The sequence below is a fragment of the Salvelinus alpinus genome, chromosome 13 (assembly GCF_045679555.1).
Source record: "Salvelinus alpinus chromosome 13, SLU_Salpinus.1, whole genome shotgun sequence".
NCBI classification, from domain to species: Eukaryota; Metazoa; Chordata; class Actinopteri; order Salmoniformes; family Salmonidae; genus Salvelinus; species Salvelinus alpinus.
Genome location: NC_092098.1, coordinates 55,411,875 through 55,436,073, shown reverse-complemented (window position 1 = coordinate 55,436,073; position 24,199 = coordinate 55,411,875). Strand labels below are relative to the sequence as shown.

At 43.3% G+C, this 24,199-nt stretch overlaps 1 protein-coding gene across 4 annotated transcripts in view; it reads right to left on the bottom strand.

Annotated features, from left to right (window-relative positions):
- Positions 1-24,199, bottom strand: part of LOC139537947 (periostin-like) — an 86,625-nt gene that overhangs the window by 41,496 nt on the left and 20,930 nt on the right. For all 4 annotated transcript variants that reach the window (XM_071339856.1, XM_071339854.1, XM_071339853.1 and 1 more), the window contains exons 3-13: positions 18,672-18,736; positions 17,852-18,009; positions 15,965-16,129; positions 13,232-13,378; positions 12,130-12,271; positions 8,388-8,600; positions 7,308-7,442; positions 5,754-5,902; positions 4,501-4,637; positions 3,851-3,981; positions 3,254-3,384 (exon numbers count right to left, since the gene is read on the bottom strand). In XM_071339856.1, coding sequence (XP_071195957.1) covers positions 3,254-3,384; positions 3,851-3,981; positions 4,501-4,637; positions 5,754-5,902; positions 7,308-7,442; positions 8,388-8,600; positions 12,130-12,271; positions 13,232-13,378; positions 15,965-16,129; positions 17,852-18,009; positions 18,672-18,736 — 1,573 coding nt within the window. The remainder of the gene's footprint in view (positions 1-3,253; positions 3,385-3,850; positions 3,982-4,500; positions 4,638-5,753; positions 5,903-7,307; positions 7,443-8,387; positions 8,601-12,129; positions 12,272-13,231; positions 13,379-15,964; positions 16,130-17,851; positions 18,010-18,671; positions 18,737-24,199) is intronic.

Below are 24,199 nucleotides of genomic sequence, written 5' to 3'. Positions count from 1 at the left end.
TTACGGTAGAGTGGCTAGACGGAAGCCACTCCTCAGTAAAAGGCACATTACAAGGCGCTTGGAGTTTGCCAAAAGGCTCCTAAAGGACTCTCAGACCATGAGAAACAAGATTCTCTGGTCTGATGAAACCAAGATTGAACTCTTTGGCCTGAATGCCAAGCGTCACATCTGGAGGAAACCTGGCACCATCCCTACGGTGAAGCGAGGTGGTGGCAGCATCATGCTGTGGGGATGTTTTTCAGCGGCAGGAACTGGGAGACTAGTCAGGATCAAGGGAAAGAAGAACAGAGCAAAGTACATTGAGATCCTTGATGAAAACCTGCTCCAGAGCGCTCAGGGCCTCAGACTGGGGCGAAGGTTCACCTTCCAACAGGACAACCAGCCTAAGCACACAGTCAAGACAATGCAGGAGTGGCTTCGGGACAAGTCTCTGAATGTCCTTGAGTGGCCCAGACAGAGCCCGGACTTGAACCCGATCAAACATCTCTGGATAGACCTGAAAATAGCTGTGCAGCGACATTCCCCATCCAACCTGACAGAGCTTGAGAGGATCTGCAGAGAAGAATGGGAGAAACTCCCCAAATACAGGTGTGCCAAGCTTGTAGCGTCATACCCAAGAAGACTCGAGGCTGTAATCGCTGCCAAAGGTGCTACAACAAAGTACTGAGTAAAGGATCTGATTATTTATGTAAATGTGATATTTATTTTATTTTATTTTTAAATAAATGTTCAAACAATTCTATAAACCTGTTTTCACTTTGTCGTTATGGGGTATTGTGTGTAGATGGATAAGGGAAACAAACAGTTGAATCCATTTTAGAATGAGGCTGTAACGTAACAAAATGCATAAAAAGTCAAGGGGTCTGAATACTTTCCGAATGCACTGAATGAGCTCATGTAAGTCTTGTTACTGTAACCCTTGTCTTGTGGTAGTGAAGGGTGTTTCCCCATGATAATGATGTAATTGCAGACAGTAATGATAGGAAATGCTCCCTACTAAGTTTCCGTCTGCTCTGCCTCTGGGACTACCTCAGAGCAGTGTTGTTTTCAAGACTACCTAAATCAAGTCTGAGTCAAGATCAAGACCAGGGGGGTTGAGACTGAGTCAAGACGGAGACAAGGGGTCCAAGACCGAGTCAAGACAGACACCAGAAGAATGCGAGTCCAATTCAAGACCATGATTGTCATTTTGTGAAATCATCACCATAATAAGAGTCCAAAATGTCCAGTATTTCTGTGTTCATATTTCAGAACCACATACCGATTCTTTAGACATTCAGAACAGTGAGAAAATGCTGCTGGGGTAAAATAGATCGACTCTACAAATGATTACTAACCCAAACACAGTGGGGAACAATGGTTCGTCTACACCTTCAGAGAAGGGCTAAGGATTTATAAAATAATGATTATAATAATATAATAATAATGATCATTAAATTATTATTTTTAATGATGTTCTGATTTAATCTCTTCAGTTTTTTGTTGGAAAGGAAAGTGTTAATATCCAATCAGGATTTTTCTTTGCTGGTCTCTGGGGAGATAAATCTAGCTAGCTAATGTAGGTCAGTTGGTTGAGCATGGTGTTTACAACGCCAAGATAGTGGGTTCGATTCTCAGGTCCATCCGTATGTAAAATGACTGTAAGGTCCTTTCAATAAATGTGATCTGCTATATTCCATATGTTGCTGTATGAGACACTTTGAGACTCCTGAACGTTTAAATAGCATTTACTCTAATAAGTGTCTTTCACATAGCTTTCCCTTTCCGGTTTGCGGTGTTACAGAATGGTAACATTGGGATATAGAATGCGCAGAGGCACTTTCTCAATCCGTTTTGCTAACTCCTTCGTTCTCTCCTTCTATTGAAAAAGGTCAAGGGTAATAGAGGAGAGGCAGTGAGGACAGAGAACGTGGACATGTGCATGTTTAAAATGAGACGGCCTTTCTCCATTGTGCACTTCATCAAGCAAATTACAAATTCAAGGGGTGTAATCCCAAAAAGAAATGTGTAAAATGATTTAAAAAAAACTAATTTAGCTAGTCACCTCCAACAAAACCCACAGCTGATTCAAAGGGAGTGTGGCAGATATCAAAACAGGTCCGTGATGGACTCAAGTAGGATACATTAATATGGCTAACGAATTTACACCTTCCTCAATCACTTATCTGCTTCCGGGTCAGAGAGCAGACAGAACAGAGGCGAGAGGACAGAGGACAATGTTTTGCCCAAATGAGAATCTCTCATAGGTTAGAGAGAGGTTAGAGAGAGGGTAGAGAGAGGGTAGAGAGAGGGTAATGATGTGCTGTACATAAAGACAGCGAATCAAATAATCACAGACATTGTGATTGTATTCAGAAAAACAGAACTGTTTGTCCTGAAAGGTTTAGAAAATGTCAGCAGTAGTAGTAATGAGAATGGTTTAGTGTACATACAGACAGCAGCAGTAGTAATGAGAATGATTTAGTGTACGTACAGACAGCAGCAGTAGTAATGAGAATGGTTTAGTGGTACGTACAGACAGCAGCAGTAGTAATGAGAATGGTTTAGTGTACTTACATACAGCAGTAGTAGTAATGAGAATGGTTTAGTGTACGTACAGACAGCAGTAGTAATGAGAATGGTTTAGTGGTACGTACAGACAGCAGCAGTAGTAATGAGAATGGTTTAGTGGTACGTACAGACTGCAGCAGTAGTAATGAGAATGGTTTAGTGTACGTACAGACAGCAGTAGTAGTAATGAGAATGGTTTAGTGTACGTACAGACTGCAGTAGTAGTAATGAGAATGGTTTAGTGGTACGTACAGACAGCAGCAGTAGTAATGAGAATGGTTTAGTGTACGTACAGACTGCAGTAGTAGTAATGAGAATGGTTTAGTGGTACGTACAGACAGCAGCAGTAGTAATGAGAATGGTTTAGTGTACTTACATACAGCAGCAGTAGTAATGAGAATGGTTTAGTGTACGTACAGACAGCAGTAGTAATGAGAATGGTTTAGTGGTACGTACAGACAGCAGTAGTAGTAATGAGAATGGTTTAGTGTACGTACAGACAGCAGCAGTAGTAATGAGAATGGTTTAGTGTACTTACATACAGCAGCAGTAGTAATGAGAATGGTTTAGTGTACTTACATACAGCAGCAGTAGTAATGAGAATGGTTTAGTGTACTTACATACAGCAGCAGTAGTAATGTGAATGGTTTAGTGGTACGTACAGACAGTAGTAGTAGTAATGAGAATGGTTTAGTGTACGTACAGACAGCACTTGCAGGTTGTGTCCCTGGATGGTCTTGAGCAGGTTGGTGACCCCTCCCTCCAGTCCGCCGTTGATGAACACTCCGTTACTGAAGTGGTACAGGAGGATGGTCCGCAGAGCGTTCACATCGCCTAATGATGATATCACACAAGAATACAGGAGTTACACAAATATGTATCTCAACAGTGGCTCCCTCTACCACTTACATCTCCTTTTATGAACTGAACTGAAAGAACTGGACAGGTGGAAGGAATGAACTGAAAGACCTGGACAGGTAAAAGCAGTAAACTCAAAGAACTGGACAGGTGGAAAGCAGTAAACTCAAAGAACTGGACAGGTGGAAAGCAGTAAACTCAAAGAACTGGACAGGTGGAAAGCAGTAAACTCAAAGAACTGGACAGGTGGAAAGCAGTAAACTTAAAGAACTGGACAGGTGGAAAGCAGTAAACTCAAAGAACTGGACAGGCGGGAAAGCACTGAATTCTCCAACAGGCATCCTCTACATTACTGGTTCCTGTCCTATGTTGTAATGTGGATGAAGAATGAAAGAAGATTACTAACAAGATTGAAGGATGGAAAGAGAGACGGAGTACTAACTGGCCAGCAGCGTGATGTCCCGTTCTGTGAGCCCGTCGAAGGCTTCATCTGTGGGTGCGAACACAGTGTAGGAGCCCTCCTGTTTCAACAGCTCTGTCAGACCTGCGCTCTTCATCAGAGACAGGAAGATGCTACAGACAGATACATAGAGATAGAGAAACCAATCACTCAACCAATCAACGAATCACTCAATAAATCAATCATCCAATCAATCATCAATTAGTTAATCACTCAATCAAATCCTTGAGAGAAACAGTGAGTCTTTAGTTCGATAAGTCTTGAAAAACTTTGTCTTACTGGAACATGCAGATAACCATGAAGGAATGAAAATATACCAACAAGATCTTACGGTTTCACGTCGAAATTTGAGGTGTTATGGACAAACGTCTATTTTTGACCTATTTTGACTGAATTCATTCTGCATGTTTTTTTTGTTTTTTTCTCCCTTACATTTGGTTAGCGCAAAATAGGTAATTATTTGACATTTGAAGGACCTTGTCAAACGTCTAATATTGACATGTAAATGATGTGATCTCCTTGGATATACACCTAACAATGTATCACACAAATCTTTCATTGATACCAATAACCCCGAGTCTCAAGATGATGACCATACTGTCATATTAACACAATGGTTTGGATGTCCTTACTTGAAGCGTCCCTCTGCCATGAGAACCTGGTAGATGGTGGTCTGAGCTGGTTTGATGAGAGACCTCATCAGGTGAAGGGCTCCGTTGCTGCCCTCTTTACTGCCCCGCACCATGCAGGCATTCTCTATACACACAGCCTAGAGATGGAGACACGCACATCAATCGATCAATTCTAACCATCCTTCCATCCACCCATCCAATGCATTCAGAGAGAGAGAGAGAGAGCTTTGCCTGTTTAATGCTTCGTTGGAGGCCGTAGATGGATTTCCTATGAGCGTCCGGATTAGTGTCCTGCTCCTTGAAAGCGATAGCTCTAGCCTTTAGCTCACTGCGGATGTTGCCTTTAATCCATGGCTTCTGGTTGGGATATGTACGTACGGTCACTGTGGGTGATGACTTCATCGATGCACTTAGTAATGAAGCCGGTGACTGATGTGGTAAACCGCTCAATATTATCAGATGAATCCCAGAACATATTCCAGTCTGTGCTAGTGAACCAAACCAGTCCTGTAGCTTAGCATCCGCTTTCATGTGTAGAGCACGTCACTGGTACATCCTGTTTGAATTTTTGCTCGTAAGCAGGAATCAGGAGGATAGAGTTATGGTCAGATTTGCCAAATGGAGGGCGAAGGAGAGCTTTGTATGCGTCTCTGTGTGGAGTAAAGGTGGTCCAGAGGTTTTATCCCTCTAGTTGCACATGTAACATGCTGGTAGAAATGAGGTAAAACGGATTTCCTGCATTAAAATCACCGGCCACTTGGAGTGCCGCCTCTGGTAAAGCATTTTCCTGTTTGCTTATGGCCTTATACAGTTTGTTGAGTGCGTTCTTAGTGCATCGGTTTGTAGTGGTAAATAGACGGCTATGGAAAATACAGATGAAGACTCTCTTGGTAAATAGCACGGTCAACAGCTTATCATGAGGTAGTCTAACTCAGGAGAGCAGAACCTCCAGACTTCCTTAATATTAGAGATTGGGCACCAGCTGTTGATAAGAAAGAGACACACCCCTCCCACTGATCTTACCGGAATGTGCCACACACATACACACAACCCTCCCCCCCTTCCACACACACACACACACACACACACACACACACACACACACACACACACACACACACACACACACACACACACACACACACACACACACACACACACACACACACACACACACACACACACACACACACACACACACACACACACACACACACACACACACACACACACACACACACACCCCCACTCACAGTGCGGTAGATGAAGACCCTTAGTTGTTTCCCAGCGATGGTCTCCAACAGCTGTCCGTTGTAGAGTTCACTCAGTTTGTGTTTTTGCTTCAGGATGTGATTCTCCAAGATCACCTTCAACAGGCTCTGGTCTAAAGACATCACCTCATCTGCAACACAAGGGACAGGAGAGTTAAACCAGATACTACAGATGCCGTATCTTCATTTGATCCAGTTTCACAAGGCAGTAATTAATCCTACAGCAACAGGAAATGTGAATTGTTATAACTAATGGACATTGTTTTTGTAGGGGGTTGATAGATTTTTCTTTTGTGCAAATCAAGTCGGACATTTTAAAGTGGAAATTACAAGCTTTAGAAGCCTTTTTAAAACCTGCAACAACAGGATGATCAAATGTAAGATACAGCATCTGCTTGTTGGTTCCAGAGTTCCTATAGTCCATTTCCACTGTGTTGTCCTAGGCCATAATAACAGGGTTTATCCAATATCTCTAGTCTAGACCAAGTGCTTAAGTTCCAGGCTGCAGTTCCTGGGTTATTAGTCGAAAAGGGGTTGTCATGTGCTATGTAGGTTGAGGGGAGCCAATAGAACGTACCCACCAGAGAAAGTTGGGTTGAGGGAGCCAATAGAAGCACTCGTCAGAGAAAGTTGGGTTGAGGGAGCCAATAGAAGCACTCGTCAGAGAAAGTTGGGTTGAGGGAGCCAATAGAAGCACTCGTCAGAGAAAGTTGGGTTGAGGGAGCCAATAGAAGCACTCGTCAGAGAAAGTTGGGTTGAGGGAGCCAATAGAAGCACTCGCCAGAGAAAGCTGGGTTGAGGGAGCCAATAGAAGCACTCATCAGAGAAAGTTGGGTTGAGGGAGCCAATAGAATGTGTTCTCACCAGAGAAAGCTGGGTTGAGGGAGCCAATAGAATGTGTTCTCACCAGAGAAAGCTGGGTTGAGGGGAGCCAATAGAATATGTTCTCACCAGAGAAAGCTGGGTTGAGGGAGCCTATAGCGTGTACTCACCAGAGAAAGCTGGGTTAAGGGGAGCCAATAGAGTGTACTCACCAGAGAAAGCTGGGTTAAGGGGAGCCAATAGAGTGTACTCACCAGAGAAAGCTGGGTTGAAGGAGCCTATAGCGTGTACTCACCAGAGAAAGCTGGGTTGAGGGGAGCCAATAGAGTGTACTCACCAGAGAAAGCTGGGTTGAGGGGAGCCAATAGAGTGTACTCACCAGAGAAAGCTGGGTTGAGGGGAGCCAATAGAGTGTACTCACCAGAGAAAGCTGGGTTGAGGGGAGCCAATAGAGTGTACTCACCAGAGAAAGCTGGGTTGAGGGAGCCTATAGCGTGTACTCACCAGAGAAAGCTGGGTTAAGGGGAGCCAATAGAGTGTTCTCACCAGAGAAAGCTGGGTTGAGGGGAGCCAATAGAGTGTTCTCACCAGAGAAAGCTGGGTTGAGGGGAGCCAATAGAGTGTTCTCACCAGAGAAAGCTGGGTTGAGGGGAGCCAATAGAGTGTTCTCACCAGAGAAAGCTGGGTTGAGGGGAGCCAATAGAGTGTACTCACCAGAGAAAGCTGGGTTGAGGGGAGCCAATAGAGTGTACTCTGTCTCTGGCTTCATTGCAACTGATAGGCCGAGCTCTGACACCATGTGTCTGAAGGTGCTCTGGGATTCACCAACCAGCTCCATCACCTCCTTGGCTTAGAGCGGAAACAACACAATAACATCAGATAACAACAATAATAATAATAACAACAACGACAACAATATAAAAAACAACACACATCATACTATCTACATACAAGGCACCACCACAAGCCCTATAGTGTGCCAAGCATTTTAGCCCAGTCTGAAATTAACCATAAACCCTTTTTTCCGAAATAAATAAAATTCAATCAAATGTCTTTATAAAGCCCTTTTTTACATCAGTCGATGTCACAAAGTGATAAACATGTACAGTAGATCTGAATAACATCAGATGGTTCTAGAAACTCAATTTAGAATACCGGGGAACTGAATGAAACCATGGTGATCCAATCAGATTCAAGAGAAAGGACTCCTGGTGCAGCCAGAAGAAGACTGGCCACCCCACACCCCGCCTTCTACGGAGAATTTCCTAGCCACTGTGATTCTGCCTCTGCTTTTTACTTTCTCTGTGGCGGTTCTAGGCTGGGTATCTGTAAGTTGTGTCAACGGATGTCGTGGAAATTCACCGCTAAGGACTCAAAGTCAAAGTAAATGAAGCAATCTTTATTAACACACGCAGGAGACGTTCACAAACTCAAAACAAGCCAGATGAAACTCTTCAGTCCCTTTAAACTGCTATACAAACAAGTCATATAAAACACGGTTGGTTCTTGTACGTGACTTGACTGATACCACACCAGGCATCTTACCTTGAAACAGAGATACTGTATCACTCCGTCTAGTTCCCAAAGCAATGTTCTGGGCGTACTGACAAATTGCTTACGAGTGAAAGTGTGGTTTACTCCTTTGTGCAGTCAACCCACAATACAATATATTTGATTGATTGATTGAGTTAGGGGTTGGATTTTGTATTGGGAATATGTTGAATCCCTTGCAGTTTCTTACCCGGAGGACTTCTACGTTACGCGAAAGGTTATCGTCGTGGGAACGAGACTTACCTGAGTCAGGTATGAGGACCCGGTCGATGAGGTGGATGACTCCGTTGGTGGTGACAATGTCTTTCTTCAGGACCATCTTGATCCCGTTGACCGTCAGGCTGTCTCCGTCACAGCCGATCTCAACGGTGCTTCCCTCCGCCGTCTCGTGCACGGAGCCTGCCAAGATGGCCTCAGAGCACTGCACACTGTTCAACAGGTGGTAGTTGACCAGGGCTACGGGGGAGAGAGAGGGCGAGAGAGAGGGAAGGAAAGAGAGAGGGAAGGAAAGAGAGAGGGAAACATGGAAACGTGTTAGATCACCTATACAGCAGAAGTGAGCACGGAGGTTGACTGTGATAGGTCATCAAGGCTGGGGAACGGGACAGAGAAGGATATGGAAACTTTGATTCATGGAACACAGACACTCCAGGGACGTTGATGACTGGTGTTTTACACTATCAGATATGAAAAAATGTGAAACCCGCACACTGCGCTTGCTAGTATCACTGCTCTTTATTAAGCTTTACGTATCGGCCTTGGAAATAGAGCTCATCTCTTCCATTTTGAGAGTTACTTGGCAATGGAAAGTGTTTTGGAAACTTCAGAATCTGATCTTTCTGATACTATATAGAAGTCAAAATGTCTTGCCTGCTTTTGACTCTGTAGGAGGATTTGAAAAAGAATTTTTTTGTGGGAAAGAATGCCATACTTATAAAACTAATTCTGCTTGTGATATTAATAATTTGAACAATATACATATATATAAATATACTATAATACTGCTACTACTACTAATACTACTACCACTACCACTACCACTACCACTAATTTGAACAATATACATGTGTGATAAACAGACTTATTTAGGAAAAAGTCAAGGACGGAGGGGGATATTACTTTAAAAATGGCAGAGATATTTCAATTTGAAATGCATTTTGAGTCAAAATAACTCACTCTGTCTTTCTAGTGTTAAAGAAAACAACCCATCTAACTGGCTCGATGCCTGCAACCCAGCAGCAGGGTCAACCTAACAACCCAGCAGCAGGGTCAACCTAACAATCCAGCAGCAGGGTCAACCAAATAACCCAGCAGCAGGGTCAACCTAACAACCCAGCAGCAGGGTCAACCAAACAACCCAGCAGCAGGGTCAACCTAACAACCCAGCAGCAGGGTCAACCTAACAACACAGCAGCAGGGTCAACCTAACAACCCATCAGCAGGGTCAACCTAACAACACAGCAGTAGGGTCAACCTAACAACCCAGCAGCAGGGTCAACCTAACAACCCAGCATTTTTTTAGAGTGTACCTCTGATAATCAGATTAGCATGGGACCGTGGCCTAATGACTCATGCCCTATAAGGGCCCTGGAGTTGTTTGTTTTCTGGATGTTATCACACAAACCCGAACCAGACAGCCTCAACCCTATGGTGGCCTGTCTACCTCGAGGGCTGATTCCATTCCAAATCAACCCTATGGTGGCCTGTCTACCTCGAGGTCTGATTCCATTCCAATCAACCCTATGGTGTCCTGTCTACCTCGAGGGCTGATTCCATTCCAATCAACCCTATGGTGGCCTGTCTACCTCGAGGGCTGATTCCATTCCAAATCAACCCTATGGTGTCCTGTCTACCTCGAGGGCTGATTCCATTCCAATCAACCCTATGGTGGCCTGTCTACCTCGAGGGCTGATTCCATTCCAATCAACCCTATGGTGTCCTGTCTACCTCGAGGGCTGATTCCATTCCAATCAACCCTATGGTGTCCTGTCTACCTCGAGGGCTGATTCCATTCCTATCAACCCTATGGTGGCCTGTCTACCTCGAGGGCTGATTCCATTCCAATCAACCCTATGGTGGCCTGTCTACCTCGAGGGCTGATTCCATTCCTATCAACCCTATGGTGGCCTGTCTACCTCGAGGGCTGATTCCATTCCAATCAACCCTATGGTGGCCTGTCTACCTCGAGGGCTGATTCCATTCCAATCCAGAAAAGCAGTGACTACCCATGTCCCTTCCCCCCACTGATAATCAAATTACTTGTACACCATGGCCCTTACAGGAAGAAAAAAAACACATGTGATTTCACATTAAATTTCACATGACATGATTTGAAAACGTGTTTTAGGAACTCTTCACGTGTATTTTCACGTTATCACATGTTGCTTTACATGTTATCCCATTAACTTCACATAAGAGAACTTGTGTTCACAAGGGAGGCCCTGGCGTCCTGTTGTTTGTTGGGCTGCTGCGATCTGGTGAGGATAAGCTCAGTCCCCTCACGGAAGCAAGGAAGGAACAGTGTGTGTGTGTGTGTGTGTGTGTGTGTGTGTGTGTTACAATCCATCAATCTGCTTCAAAGCCGCTGTACGCTAATCGTTAGCGCTGGCTAGCCGGATACTCTGAATAATATGAATTTGAGACAAGCATTTCCTGCTTTTCGTGTGAGAGATCGGGAGAGGTGTTCCTGTGTATGTCTGTGGGGATGAGGTGTGTCTGTGGGGATGATGTGTGTCTGTGGGGATGATGTGTGTCTGTGGGGATGTGGTGTGTCTGTGGGGATGAGGTGTGTCTGTGGGGATGTGGTGTGTCTGTGGGGATGTGGTGTGTCTGTGGGGATGAGGTGTGTCTGTGGGGATGATGTGTGTCTGTGGGGATGAGGTGTGTCTGTGGGGATGAGGTGTACTTGTGGGGATGAGGTGTGTCTGTGGGGATGAGGTGTGTCTGTGGGGATGAGGTGTGTCTGTGGGGATGAGGTGTACTTGTGGGGATGAGGTGTGTCTGTGGGGATGAGGTGTGTCTGTGGGGATGAGGTGTACTTGTGGGGATGAGGTGTGTCTGTGGGGATGAGGTGTGTCTGTGGGGATGAGGTGTGTCTGTGGGGATGAGGTGTGTCTGTGGGGATGAGGTGTACTTGTGGGGATGAGGTGTGTCTGTGGGGATGAGGTGTGTCTGTGGGGATGAGGTGTACTTGTGGGGATGAGGTGTGTCTGTGGGGATGAGGTGTGTCTGTGGGGATGAGGTGTACTTGTGGGGATGAGGTGTGTCTGTGGGGATGAGGTGTGTCTGTGGGGATGAGGTGTGTCTGTGGGGATGAGGTGTGTCTGTGGGGATGAGGTGTGTCTGTGGGGATGAGGTGTGTCTGTGGGGATGAGGTGTGTCTGTGGGGATGAGGTGTGTCTGTGGGGATGAGGTGTGTCTGTTGGGATGAGGTGTGTCTGTGGGGATGAGGTGTGTCTGTGGGGATGAGGTGTGTCTGTGGGGATGAGGTGTGTCTGTGGGGATGAGGTGTGTCTGTGGGGATGAGGTGTGTCTGTGGGGATGAGGTGTGTCTGCTTGAGAAAGGGACTGATTGAACACTGACTACACCTCATGGATAAAAATGAAAACTTCTGACTCTCGGAGGTCTGCCTGACCGGTGCTTTGGGGCAGTGTTTCTCAAACCGTTTTAAAACACAAGACTGAAAACCAAGAGACAACACGGTCTTGAAGGAACCTGTGGCTCTTAGGGTGGGGATGAAGGTGATTGGTCATTGGTAATCTGGCCATAGGTGATTGGTTATTGGTAATCTGGCCGTAGGTAATTGGTCATTGGTAATCTGGCTATAGGTGATTGGTTATTGGGAATCTGGCCATAGGTGATTGGTTATTGGTAATCTGGCCATAGGTGATTGGTTATTGGTAAACTGGCCATAGGTAATTGGTCATTGGTAAACTGGCCATAGGTGATTGGCTATTGTTTATCTGGCCATACGTGATTTGTTACCTGTGATAGCAGCCTTGTCTCCCATAATGCGTTCCAGGAAGCCGTCCTCAAGGTTCCTGAAGGCATCATCAGTGGGAACGAACAGGGTGAAGTGACCTGGCTGGCCCAGTTTTTCCATCACACCTGAGGCCAAGGCTACAGCCTAAAGAGAGAATAGCAGGGTTAGTTCTATAGATTAATACATACTACTACCTTCTACTACTACTATAATACTACTACTGTACTAGTACTACTACTATAATACTACTACTGTACTACTACTACTACCGCTACCACTACCACTACTACTGCTACTACTACTACTAATACTACTACTTCCACTACTACCACTAATACTACTACTACTGATACAACTACCACTACTACTACTACTACTATGACTACTACTGCCACTACTACTACTACTACTGCTACTACTACTACTACCACTAGTACTACAGCTAATACCAGTACTTCTACCACTACTACCACTACTACCACTACTACCACTACTACTACCACTACTACCACTACTACTACCACTACTACTACCACTACTACTACAACTACTACTACTACTACTAGTACTACTACTGCTACCACTACCGCTCTCACTACTACTACCACTACTAATACCACTACTACCACCACTACTACCACCACTACTACCACTCCTACCACTACTGCTACCACTACTACTACCACTACTAATACCACTACTACCACTACTACACCTACTACCACTACTACTACTACTACTACCACCACTACTACTACTGTACTATACTACTACTACTACTACTGCTATACTACTATTACCACTGCTGCTACTACTACTACTACTATACTACTACTAATACTATACTACCACTACAACCTGGAGAGAAAGGGAAGTACTAGAAGTACATGAAGGAACAGATTACACCTGAGACATTATAATATATCCCATACTGTTTCAGGTACGTACGCTGAAGGAGGAGACCTCTAGGTTTGTCAGATTTAACGTTACGGTGATATTATAGTGCGTTTACACTCAGGTACGTACGCTGAAGGAGGAGACCTCTAGGTCTGTCAGATTTAACGTTACGGTGACATTACAGTCAGTTTACACTCAGGTACGTACGCTGAAGGAGGAGAGGTCTTCATCAACTCCCAGGGCGTCCTGGATGGTGTTGACCACGTTAGTGATGACACGGTCGATCACATGAACCACTCCATTGGTAGCCACCTGGTTACCATGGATAATCCTGGCACAGTTCACCGTGACGATCTACAAAGGGAGAGTGATTGGTTAATTTATTGTTTGGTTAAGTGAATAGAATCACTTTATTGTCCACTTAAAAATGCGCCCCGGGATTTTAAGCACACCAAATTTGAATGATGTGTTGCAAATTGGATTTATAACATATCATACGTATTGCAAATATTTATATTTACAGTGCTTTCAGAAGGTATTCACCCCCATTGACCTTTTCCACATTATGTTGTCTTACAGCCTGAATTTAAAATGGATGAAATTGAGAGTTTGTGTCCCTGGCCTACACACAATACCCCAAAATGACAAAATGGAATTGTGTTTTTAGACATTTTTACAAATTAATTTAAAATTAAAAAGCTGAAATGTTTTGAGTCAAGTATTCAACCGTTTTGTTGCAGCGAGCCTAAATAAGTCTCATTAAAAGCTGCATGGGTTCACTCCGTGTTCAATAACACTGTTTAACATGCATTCTTTAATGACCACTTCATCTCTGTACCCCCAACACATACAATTATCTGTAAAGTCCCCCAGTCGAGCAGTGCATTTCAAACACAGATTCAACCACAAAGACCAGGGAGGTTTTCTCAATGCCTTGCAAAGAAGGGCACCGATTGTTAGATTGGTAAATAATGTAAAAGCTAACATTGAATATCCCTTTGAGCCTTTGGTGAAGTTCTTAATTACACTTAGGATGGTGTATCAATACACCCAGTCACTACAAAGATACAGGCGTCCTTCCTAACTACATTTCCGGAGATTAAGGAAACCGCTCAGGGATTTCACCATGACGTCAACGGTGACGTTAAAACAGTTACAGAGTTTAATGACTGTGATAGCAGAAAACGTAGAATGGATTACAACAACATTGTAGTGACTCCACGATACTAACCTAAATGACAGAGTGAAAAGAAGGAAGCCAGAATTTTTTTTTTTTTTAAACATGCATCCTGTTTGCAATAAGGCACTAAAGTAAAACTGCAAAAAAATGTGGCAAAGACATTAACTTTATGTCCTCAATACAAAGTCTTATGTTTGGAACAAATCCAACACAACACATCACTGAGTACCACTCCTCATATTTTCAAGCATGGTGGTGGCTGCATCATGTTGTAGGTATGCTTGTCATCGGACAGGACTAGGGAGTTTTTTAGGATAAAAATAAACTGAATGTAGCTAAGCACAGGCAAAACGCTAGAGGAAAACCTGGTTCAGTCTGCTTTCCAACAGACACTGGGAGACAAACTCACCTTTCAGTAGGACAATAACCTAAAACACAAGGCCAAATGTACATTGGAGTTGCTTACCAAGACAACATTGAATGTTCCTGAGTGGCCTAGTTAAAGTTTTGACTTTCAATTGGCTTGGAAATCTATGGCAAAAATAGGAAATGGTGTGTCTAGCAATGATCAACAACCATCTTGACAGAGCTTGAATATTTTTTTTAAGAATAATGTGCAAATATTGTACAATCAAGGTGTGGAAAGCTCTTAGAGACTTACCCAGAAAGACTCACAGCTGTAATCGTTGCCAAAGGTGTTTCTAACATGTATTAACTCTGGAGTGCGAATACTTTTGTAAATTAGATATTTATGTATTTCATTTTCAATACATTTGCAAAAATGTCTCAAAACATGTTTTCACTTTGTCATTATGGGGTATTGTGTGGATGGGTGAGATAAAAAAAAAAAAAAAAGATTTAAACAATTTTGAATTCAGGCTGTAACACAACAAAATTAGGTATAAGTCAAAGGGTATGAGTAATTTTAAAAGACACTGTAAATATATATATATATTGAACATCTACATACTGTAAATAGAGCCAGATGGAGTTTCTACCATATGGATTACACTATTCAATCTTGTCTGATCTGATATATTTATTTGACCAGGTAAGTTGACTGAGAACACATTCTCATTTACTGATGGGCCTATGAGAGAAGTCTGGGTATGGTAGGGGCTAGCTAGGGCTTGGGGCTAGGGGACTAGTTGTTTAAGGGTAGGGGCTAGCTAGGGCTTGGGGCTAGGGGACTAGTTGTTTAAGGGTAGGGGCTAGCTAGGGCTTGGGGCTAGGGGACTAGTTTTTTAAGGGTAGGGGCTAGCTAGGGCTTGGGGCTAGGGGACTAGTTGTTTAAGGGTAGGGGCTAGCTAAGGCTTGGGGCTAGGGGACTAGTTGTTTAAGGGTAGGGGCTAGCTAGGGCTTGGGGCTAGGGGACTAGTTGTTTAAGAGTAGGGGCTAGCTAGGGCTTGGGGCTAGGGGACTAGTTGTTTAAGGGTAGGGGCTAGCTAGGGCTTGGGGCTAGGGGACTAGTTGTTTAAGGGTAGGGGCTAGCTAGGGCTTGGGGCTAGGGGACTAGTTGTTTAAGGGTAGGGGCTATCTAGGGCTTGGGGCTAGGGGACTAGTTGTTTAAGGGTAGGGTCTAGCAGTTGGATCTAGGAGTAGGTGCTAGCTAGGTTTTTGGGGGGGGTCCAGGAGTAGGGGCTAAGGGTTAAGTCTTGGGGATAGCGGTTGGATCTAGGAGTAGGTGCTAGCTAGGTTTTTGGGGTGTCCAGGAGTAGAGGCTAAGGGTTAAGTCTTGGGGCTAGCGGTTGAATACATACCCCATTTGAGTAGTGATTAATGTAGAGTCCTAGGTTGTTGTACATGGAGGTGATAGACATGTCATTCTTCAGGTCTTTAGTTAGCATGCGATGGTTGACCATGTGGTAGTGCAGGGCGTTGTACAGCTCGATGTTCACGTTGCTCACCAAGGCACCACGCACCTCCTGGGGATGGATAGGAGGAACAAGAGAGTGTGGGAGAGAGGAAGCAGAGATATCTCTGTCTGAACAGAACTGGCTGACTGACTGACAAACTAAGAGTTTTTACAAGTATGAGTTTTTACTCACGAAAGTATGAGTTTTTACTCACTAAAGTATGAGTTTTTACTCTCTGAAGTATGAGTTTTTACTCGCTAAAGAATGAGTTTTTACTCGCTAAAGTATGAGATTTTACTCACTAAAGTATGAGATTTTTACTCACTGAAGTATGAGTTTTTACTCGCTAAAGAATGAGTTTTTACTCGCTAAAGTAAAAACACGGTGTTGTCATAGACTTAGTAACTTCGTCATAGTCGCCATCTGGTTACCTAGAACTACAAATTTATTAACTTGTTTCCAGATATCTTTTAAAGTACACACAATGCACTATTTCTCAATTTCATATGGAGAATCTACTCTGCGTTAGCTAGTTCGAGCCGACTAACGCTAGCCGCTAGCCACGCAGACTGAACATTGACGGTGGCGAGCTATAATACAGCAATCACGAGAAGGTGATCAGATTCCCCCCGCATTCAGCCCGCATGACCTCCGTGAAGAAGGCTACCAGAGTTTTTCAACCTTAGTACTTAGTACTAGAGCGCTACAGTAACTGACTGTGCTGTTTTGTCATTTCCATCTGCCCTGCAGTCTTCCTCTGATCGCTGTCGTATTGTTGACTCTTCGCCTCGTCTCCTGTGCTCCAATGCTGCCACTTGATTATTGACTCTGGAATCTATGAATGTGGTTTGAAATATCCGATTCCACGTGTTTTCTGCCTGTTCAGACGGTTTTGAATCGGATATGGGAAAAAAATTGGATTTGAGCACCTTCAACCTGCCAATGTGAACAAGGATTAACTGACTGACTGATTAACTAACTGACTGACTGATTAACTGACTGACTGACTGATTACCTAACTGACTAATTAACTGATTGACTGACTGACTGATTAACTGACTGACTGACTGATTAACTGACTGACTGATTAACTGACTGACTAACTGACTGACTGATTAACTGACTGACTAACTGACTGACTAATTAACTGATTGACTGATTAACTGACTGACTGATTAACTGACTGACTAATTAACTGACTAACTGACTGTCTAATTAACTGACTGCCTGATTAACTGACTGACTAATTAACTGACTGATTAACTGACTGACTGATTAACTGACTGACTAATTAACTGACTGATTAACTGACTGACTGACTAATCAACTGACTGATTAACTGACTGACTGATTAACTGACTGACTGATTAACTGACTGACTGACTAATTAACTGACTGATTAACTGACTGACTGATTAACTGACTGACTGACTAATTAACTGACTGACCAATTAACTGACTGACTGACTGACTGATTAATTAACTGACTGACTGACTGACTGGCTGACTGGCTAATTAACTAAATGACTGATTAACTGACTAATTAACTAAATGACTGACTAACTGATTGACTGACTGATTAACTAAATGACTGATTGACTGACTGACTGACTGACTGACAAATTAACTGACTGGCTGACTGACTAATTAACTGACTGACTGACTGACTGGGTGACTGACTGACTGACTGATTAACTGACTAACTGATTGACTGACTGATTAACTGATTAACTGATTGACTGACTGATTAACTAAGTAACTGATTGACTGACTACAGTTATGTCTACTTACAGGGTCCAGCAGGTCCCAGGCTTCGTCGCTAGGGGCAAACATAGTGAACGATCCCTTCCCTTCAATCTCCTCCCTCAGCTTAGAGAGGGCTGAGTACTTCTGGGTTGTCCTAGCCTTCACCAAGCCCAATGTGCCATACACATGGTCTATAGGAGCCACTGGAGGAGCGAGAGAGTTTAAAGTCACACACACTGTATAAACCAACTGGCCAACCCTGCTGGGTGTCCAAGCTTCTGTTCCAGCTCAGCACTGTCACACCTGATTCAATGCATCAAACCAAATGAGTTGATCATCAGGTGTTCTATTGCTGAGCTGGAACAGAAATATGCTCACCCGGGGTGTGAGGGAGGAGCTATAGGGTGAGAGGGAGGAGTTATATGGTGAGAGGGAGGAGCTATAGGGTGAGAGGGAGGGACTATAGGGTGAGAGGGAGGAGTTATATGGTGAGAGGGAGGAGCTATATGGTGAGAGGGAGGAGCTGTATGGTGAGAGGGAGGGGCTATATGGTGAGAGGGAGGGACTATAGGGTGAGAGGGAGGAGTTATATGGTGAGAGGGAGGAGCTATATGGTGGGAGGGAGGAGCTATATGGTGAGAGGGAGGGGCTATAGGGTGAGAGGGAGGAGCTATATGGTGAGAGGGAGGAGCTATATGGTGAGAGGGAGGGGCTATAGGGTGAGAGGGAGGAGCTATATGGTGAGAGTACAGGTTGAGCTGACAGGGTGATAGTACAGGGTGAGAGTACAGGGTGAAAACCTATGAAGCCTCATCTCGGAGGGTGTATGGTTTTTTCAAAGACTGGTGATGTGGACCACACTAACCTGCAGGGCATCCTTTCATGCCTTCCAGCTTCATGTAGCCTGGACAGCACTCATAGACAACCATCCTGGAGAAAACACAAGACACAACTATTAGAGATAGAACCACCCTGTTAGGATGAGACACAACTATTAGAGATAGAACCATCCTGTTAGGACGAGACACAACTATTAGAGATAAAACCACCCTGTTAGGATGAGATACAACTATTAGAGATAGAACCACCCTGTTAGGACAAGACACAACTATTAGAGATAGAACCACCCTGTTAGGACGAGACACAACTATTAGAGATAGAACCACCCTGTTAGGACGAGATACAACTATTAGAGATAGAACCACCCTGTTAGGACGAGACACAACTATTAGAGATAGAACCACCCTGTTAGGACGAGACACAACTATTAGAGATAGAACCACCCTGTTAGGACGAGACACAACTATTAGAGATAGAACCACCCTGTTAGGACGAGACACAACTATTAGAGATAGAACCATCCTGTTAGGACGAGACACAACTATTAGAGATAGAACCACCCTGTTAGGATGAGACACAACTATTAGAGATAGAACCATCCTGTTAGGATGAGACACAACTATTAGAGATAGAACCACCCTGTTAGGATGAGACACAACTATTAGAGATAGAACCATCCTGTTAGGATGAGACACAACTATTAGAGATAGAACCATCCTGTTAGGATGAGACACAACTATTAGAGATAGAACCACCCTGTTAGGATGAGACACAACTATTAGAGATAGAACCACCCTGTTAGGATGAGACACAACTATTAGAGATAGAACCACCCTGTTAGGATGAGACACAACTATTAGAGATAGAACCATCCTGTTAGGATGAGACACAACTATTAGAGATAGAACCATCCTGTTAGGATGAGACACAACTATTAGAGATAGAACCACCCTGTTAGGATGAGACACAACTATTAGAGATAGAACCACCCTGTTAGGATGAGACACAACTATTAGAGATAGAACCACCCTGTTAGGATGAGACACAACTATTAGAGATAGAACCACCCTGTTAGGATGAGACACAACTATTAGAGATAGAACCATCCTGTTAGGGTGAGACACAACTATTAGAGATAGAACCATCCTGTTAGGATGAGACACAACTATTAGAGATAGAACCACCCTGTTAGGATGAGACACAACTATTAGAGATAGAACCATCCTGTTAGGATGAGACACAACTATTAGAGATAGAACCATCCTGTTAGGATGAGACACAACTATTAGAGATAGAACCACCCTGTTAGGATGAGACACAACTATTAGAGATAGAACCACCCTGTTAGGATGAGACACAACTATTAGAGATAGAACCACCCTGTTAGGATGAGACACAACTATTAGAGATAGAACCACCCTGTTAGGATGAGACACAACTATTAGAGATAGAACCACCCTGTTAGGATGAGACACAACTATTAGAGATAGAACCACCCTGTTAGGATGAGACACAACTATTAGAGATAGAACCACCCTGTTAGGATGAGACACAACTATTAGAGATAGAACCACCCTGTTAGGATGAGACACAACTATTAGAGATAGAACCATCCTGTTAGGATGAGACACAACTATTAGAGATAGAACCATCCTGTTAGGATGAGACACAACTATTAGAGATAGAACCACCCTGTTAGGATGAGACACAACTATTAGAGATAGAACCACCCTGTTAGGATGAGACACAACTATTAGAGATAGAACCACCCTGTTAGGATGAGACACAACTATTAGAGATAGAACCATCCTGTTAGGATGAGACACAACTATTAGAGATAGAACCATCCTGTTAGGATGAGACACAACTATTAGAGATAGAACCACCCTGTTAGGATGAGACACAACTATTAGAGATAGAACCACCCTGTTAGGATGAGACACAACTATTAGAGATAGAACCACCCTGTTAGGATGAGACACAACTATTAGAGATAGAACCACCCTGTTAGGATGAGACACAACTATTAGAGATAGAACCACCCTGTTAGGATGAGACACAACTATTAGAGATAGAACCACCCTGTTAGGATGAGACACAACTATTAGAGATAGAACCACCCTGTTAGGATGAGACACAACTATTAGAGATAGAACCACCCTGTTAGGATGAGACACAACTATTAGAGATAGAACCATCCTGTTAGGATGAGACACAACTATTAGAGATAGAACCATCCTGTTAGGATGAGACACAACTATTAGAGATAGAACCACCCTGTTAGGATGAGACACAACTATTAGAGATAGAACCACCCTGTTAGGATGAGACACAACTATTAGAGATAGAACCACCCTGTTAGGATGAGACACAACTATTAGAGATAGAACCATCCTGTTAGGATGAGACACAACTATTAGAGATAGAACCACCCTGTTAGGACGAGACACAACTATTAGAGATAGAACCACCCTGTTAGGACAAGACACACCTATTAGAGATAGAACCACCCTGTTAGGACAAGACACAACTATTAGAGATAGAACCACCCTGTTAGGACAAGACACAACTATTAGAGATAGAACCACCCTGTTAGGACGAGACACAACTATTAGAGATAGAACCACCCTGTTAGGATGAGACACAACTATTAGAGATAGAACCACCCTGTTAGGATGAGACACAACTATTAGAGATAGAACCACCCTGTTAGGATGAGACACAACTATTAGAGATAGAACCACCCTGTTAGGATGAGACACAACTATTAGAGATAGAACCACCCTGTTAGGATGAGACACAACTATTAGAGATAGAACCACCCTGTTAGGATGAGACACAACTATTAGAGATAGAACCACCCTGTTAGGATGAGACACAACTATTAGAGATAGAACCACCCTGTTAGGATGAGACACAACTATTAGAGATAGAACCACCCTGTTAGGATGAGACACAACTATTAGAGATAGAACCACCCTGTTAGGATGAGACACAACTATTAGAGATAGAACCATCCTGTTAGGATGAGACACAACTATTAGAGATAGAACCATCCTGTTAGGATGAGACACAACTATTAGAGATAGAACCACCCTGTTAGGATGAGACACAACTATTAGAGATAGAACCACCCTGTTAGGATGAGACACAACTATTAGAGATAGAACCACCCTGTTAGGATGAGATACAACTATTAGAGATAGAACCACCCTGTTAGGATGAGACACAACTATTAGAGATAGAACCATCCTGTTAGGATGAGACACAACTATTAGAGATAGAACCACCCTGTTAGGATGAGACACAACTATTAGAGATAGAACCATCCTGTTAGGATGAGACACAACTATTAGAGATAGAACCACCCTGTTAGGATGAGACACAACTATTAGAGATAGAACCATCCTGTTAGGATGAGACACAACTATTAGAGATAGAACCATCCTGTTAGGATGAGACACAACTATTAGAGATAGAACCACCCTGTTAGGATGAGACACAACTATTAGAGATAGAACCACCCTGTTAGGATGAGACACAACTATTAGAGATAGAACCACCCTGTTAGGATGAGACACAACTATTAGAGATAGAACCATCCTGTTAGGATGAGACACAACTATTAGAGATAGAACCACCCTGTTAGGACGAGACACAACTATTAGAGATAGAACCACCCTGTTAGGACAAGACACAACTATTAGAGATAGAACCACCCTGTTAGGATGAGACACAACTATTAGAGATAGAACCACCCTGTTAGGATGAGACACAACTATTAGAGATAGAACCATCCTGTTAGGATGAGACACAACTATTAGAGATAGAACCATCCTGTTAGGATGAGACACAACTATTAGAGATAGAACCATCCTTATAGGATGAGACACAACTATTAGAGATAGAACCACCCTGTTAGGATGAGACACAACTATTAGAGATAGAACCACCCTGTTAGGATGAGACACAACTATTAGAGATAGAACCACCCTGTTAGGATGAGACACAACTATTAGAGATAGAACCACCCTGTTAGGATGAGACACAACTATTAGAGATAGAACCATCCTGTTAGGGTGAGACACAACTATTAGAGATATAACCATCCTGTTAGGATGAGACACAACTATTAGAGATAGAACCACCCTGTTAGGATGAGACACAACTATTAGAGATAGAACCATCCTGTTAGGATGAGACACAACTATTAGAGATAGAACCATCCTGTTAGGATGAGACACAACTATTAGAGATAGAACCACCCTGTTAGGATGAGACACAACTATTAGAGATAGAACCACCCTGTTAGGATGAGACACAACTATTAGAGATAGAACCACCCTGTTAGGATGAGACACAACTATTAGAGATAGAACCACCCTGTTAGGATGAGACACAACTATTAGAGATAGAACCACCCTGTTATGATGAGACACAACTATTAGAGATAGAACCACCCTGTTAGGATGAGACACAACTATTAGAGATAGAACCACCCTGTTAGGATGAGACACAACTATTAGAGATAGAACCACCCTGTTAGGATGAGACACAACTATTAGAGATAGAACCACCCTGTTAGGATGAGACACAACTATTAGAGATAGAACCACCCTGTTAGGATGAGACACAACTATTAGAGATAGAACCACCCTGTTAGGATGAGACACAACTATTAGAGATAGAACCATCCTGTTAGGATGAGACACAACTATTAGAGATAGAACCACCCTGTTAGGACGAGACACAACTATTAGAGATATAACCACCCTGTTAGGACAAGACACAACTATTAGAGATAGAACCACCCTGTTAGGACAAGACACAACTATTAGAGATAGAACCACCCTGTTAGGACAAGACACAACTATTAGAGATAGAACCACCCTGTTAGGACGAGACACAACTATTAGAGATAGAACCACCCTGTTAGGATGAGACACAACTATTAGAGATAGAACCACCCTGTTAGGATGAGACACAACTATTAGAGATAGAACCACCCTGTTAGGATGAGACACAACTATTAGAGATAGAACCACCCTGTTAGGATGAGACACAACTATTAGAGATAGAACCACCCTGTTAGGATGAGACACAACTATTAGAGATAGAACCACCCTGTTAGGATGAGACACAACTATTAGAGATAGAACCACCCTGTTAGGATGAGACACAACTATTAGAGATAGAACCACCCTGTTAGGATGAGACACAACTATTAGAGATAGAACCACCCTGTTAGGATGAGACACAACTATTAGAGATAGAACCATCCTGTTAGGATGAGACACAACTATTAGAGATAGAACCATCCTGTTAGGATGAGACACAACTATTAGAGATAGAACCACCCTGTTAGGATGAGACACAACTATTAGAGATAGAACCACCCTGTTAGGATGAGACACAACTATTAGAGATAGAACCACCCTGTTAGGATGAGACACAACTATTAGAGATAGAACCATCCTGTTAGGATGAGACACAACTATTAGAGATAGAACCATCCTGTTAGGATGAGACACAACTATTAGAGATAGAACCACC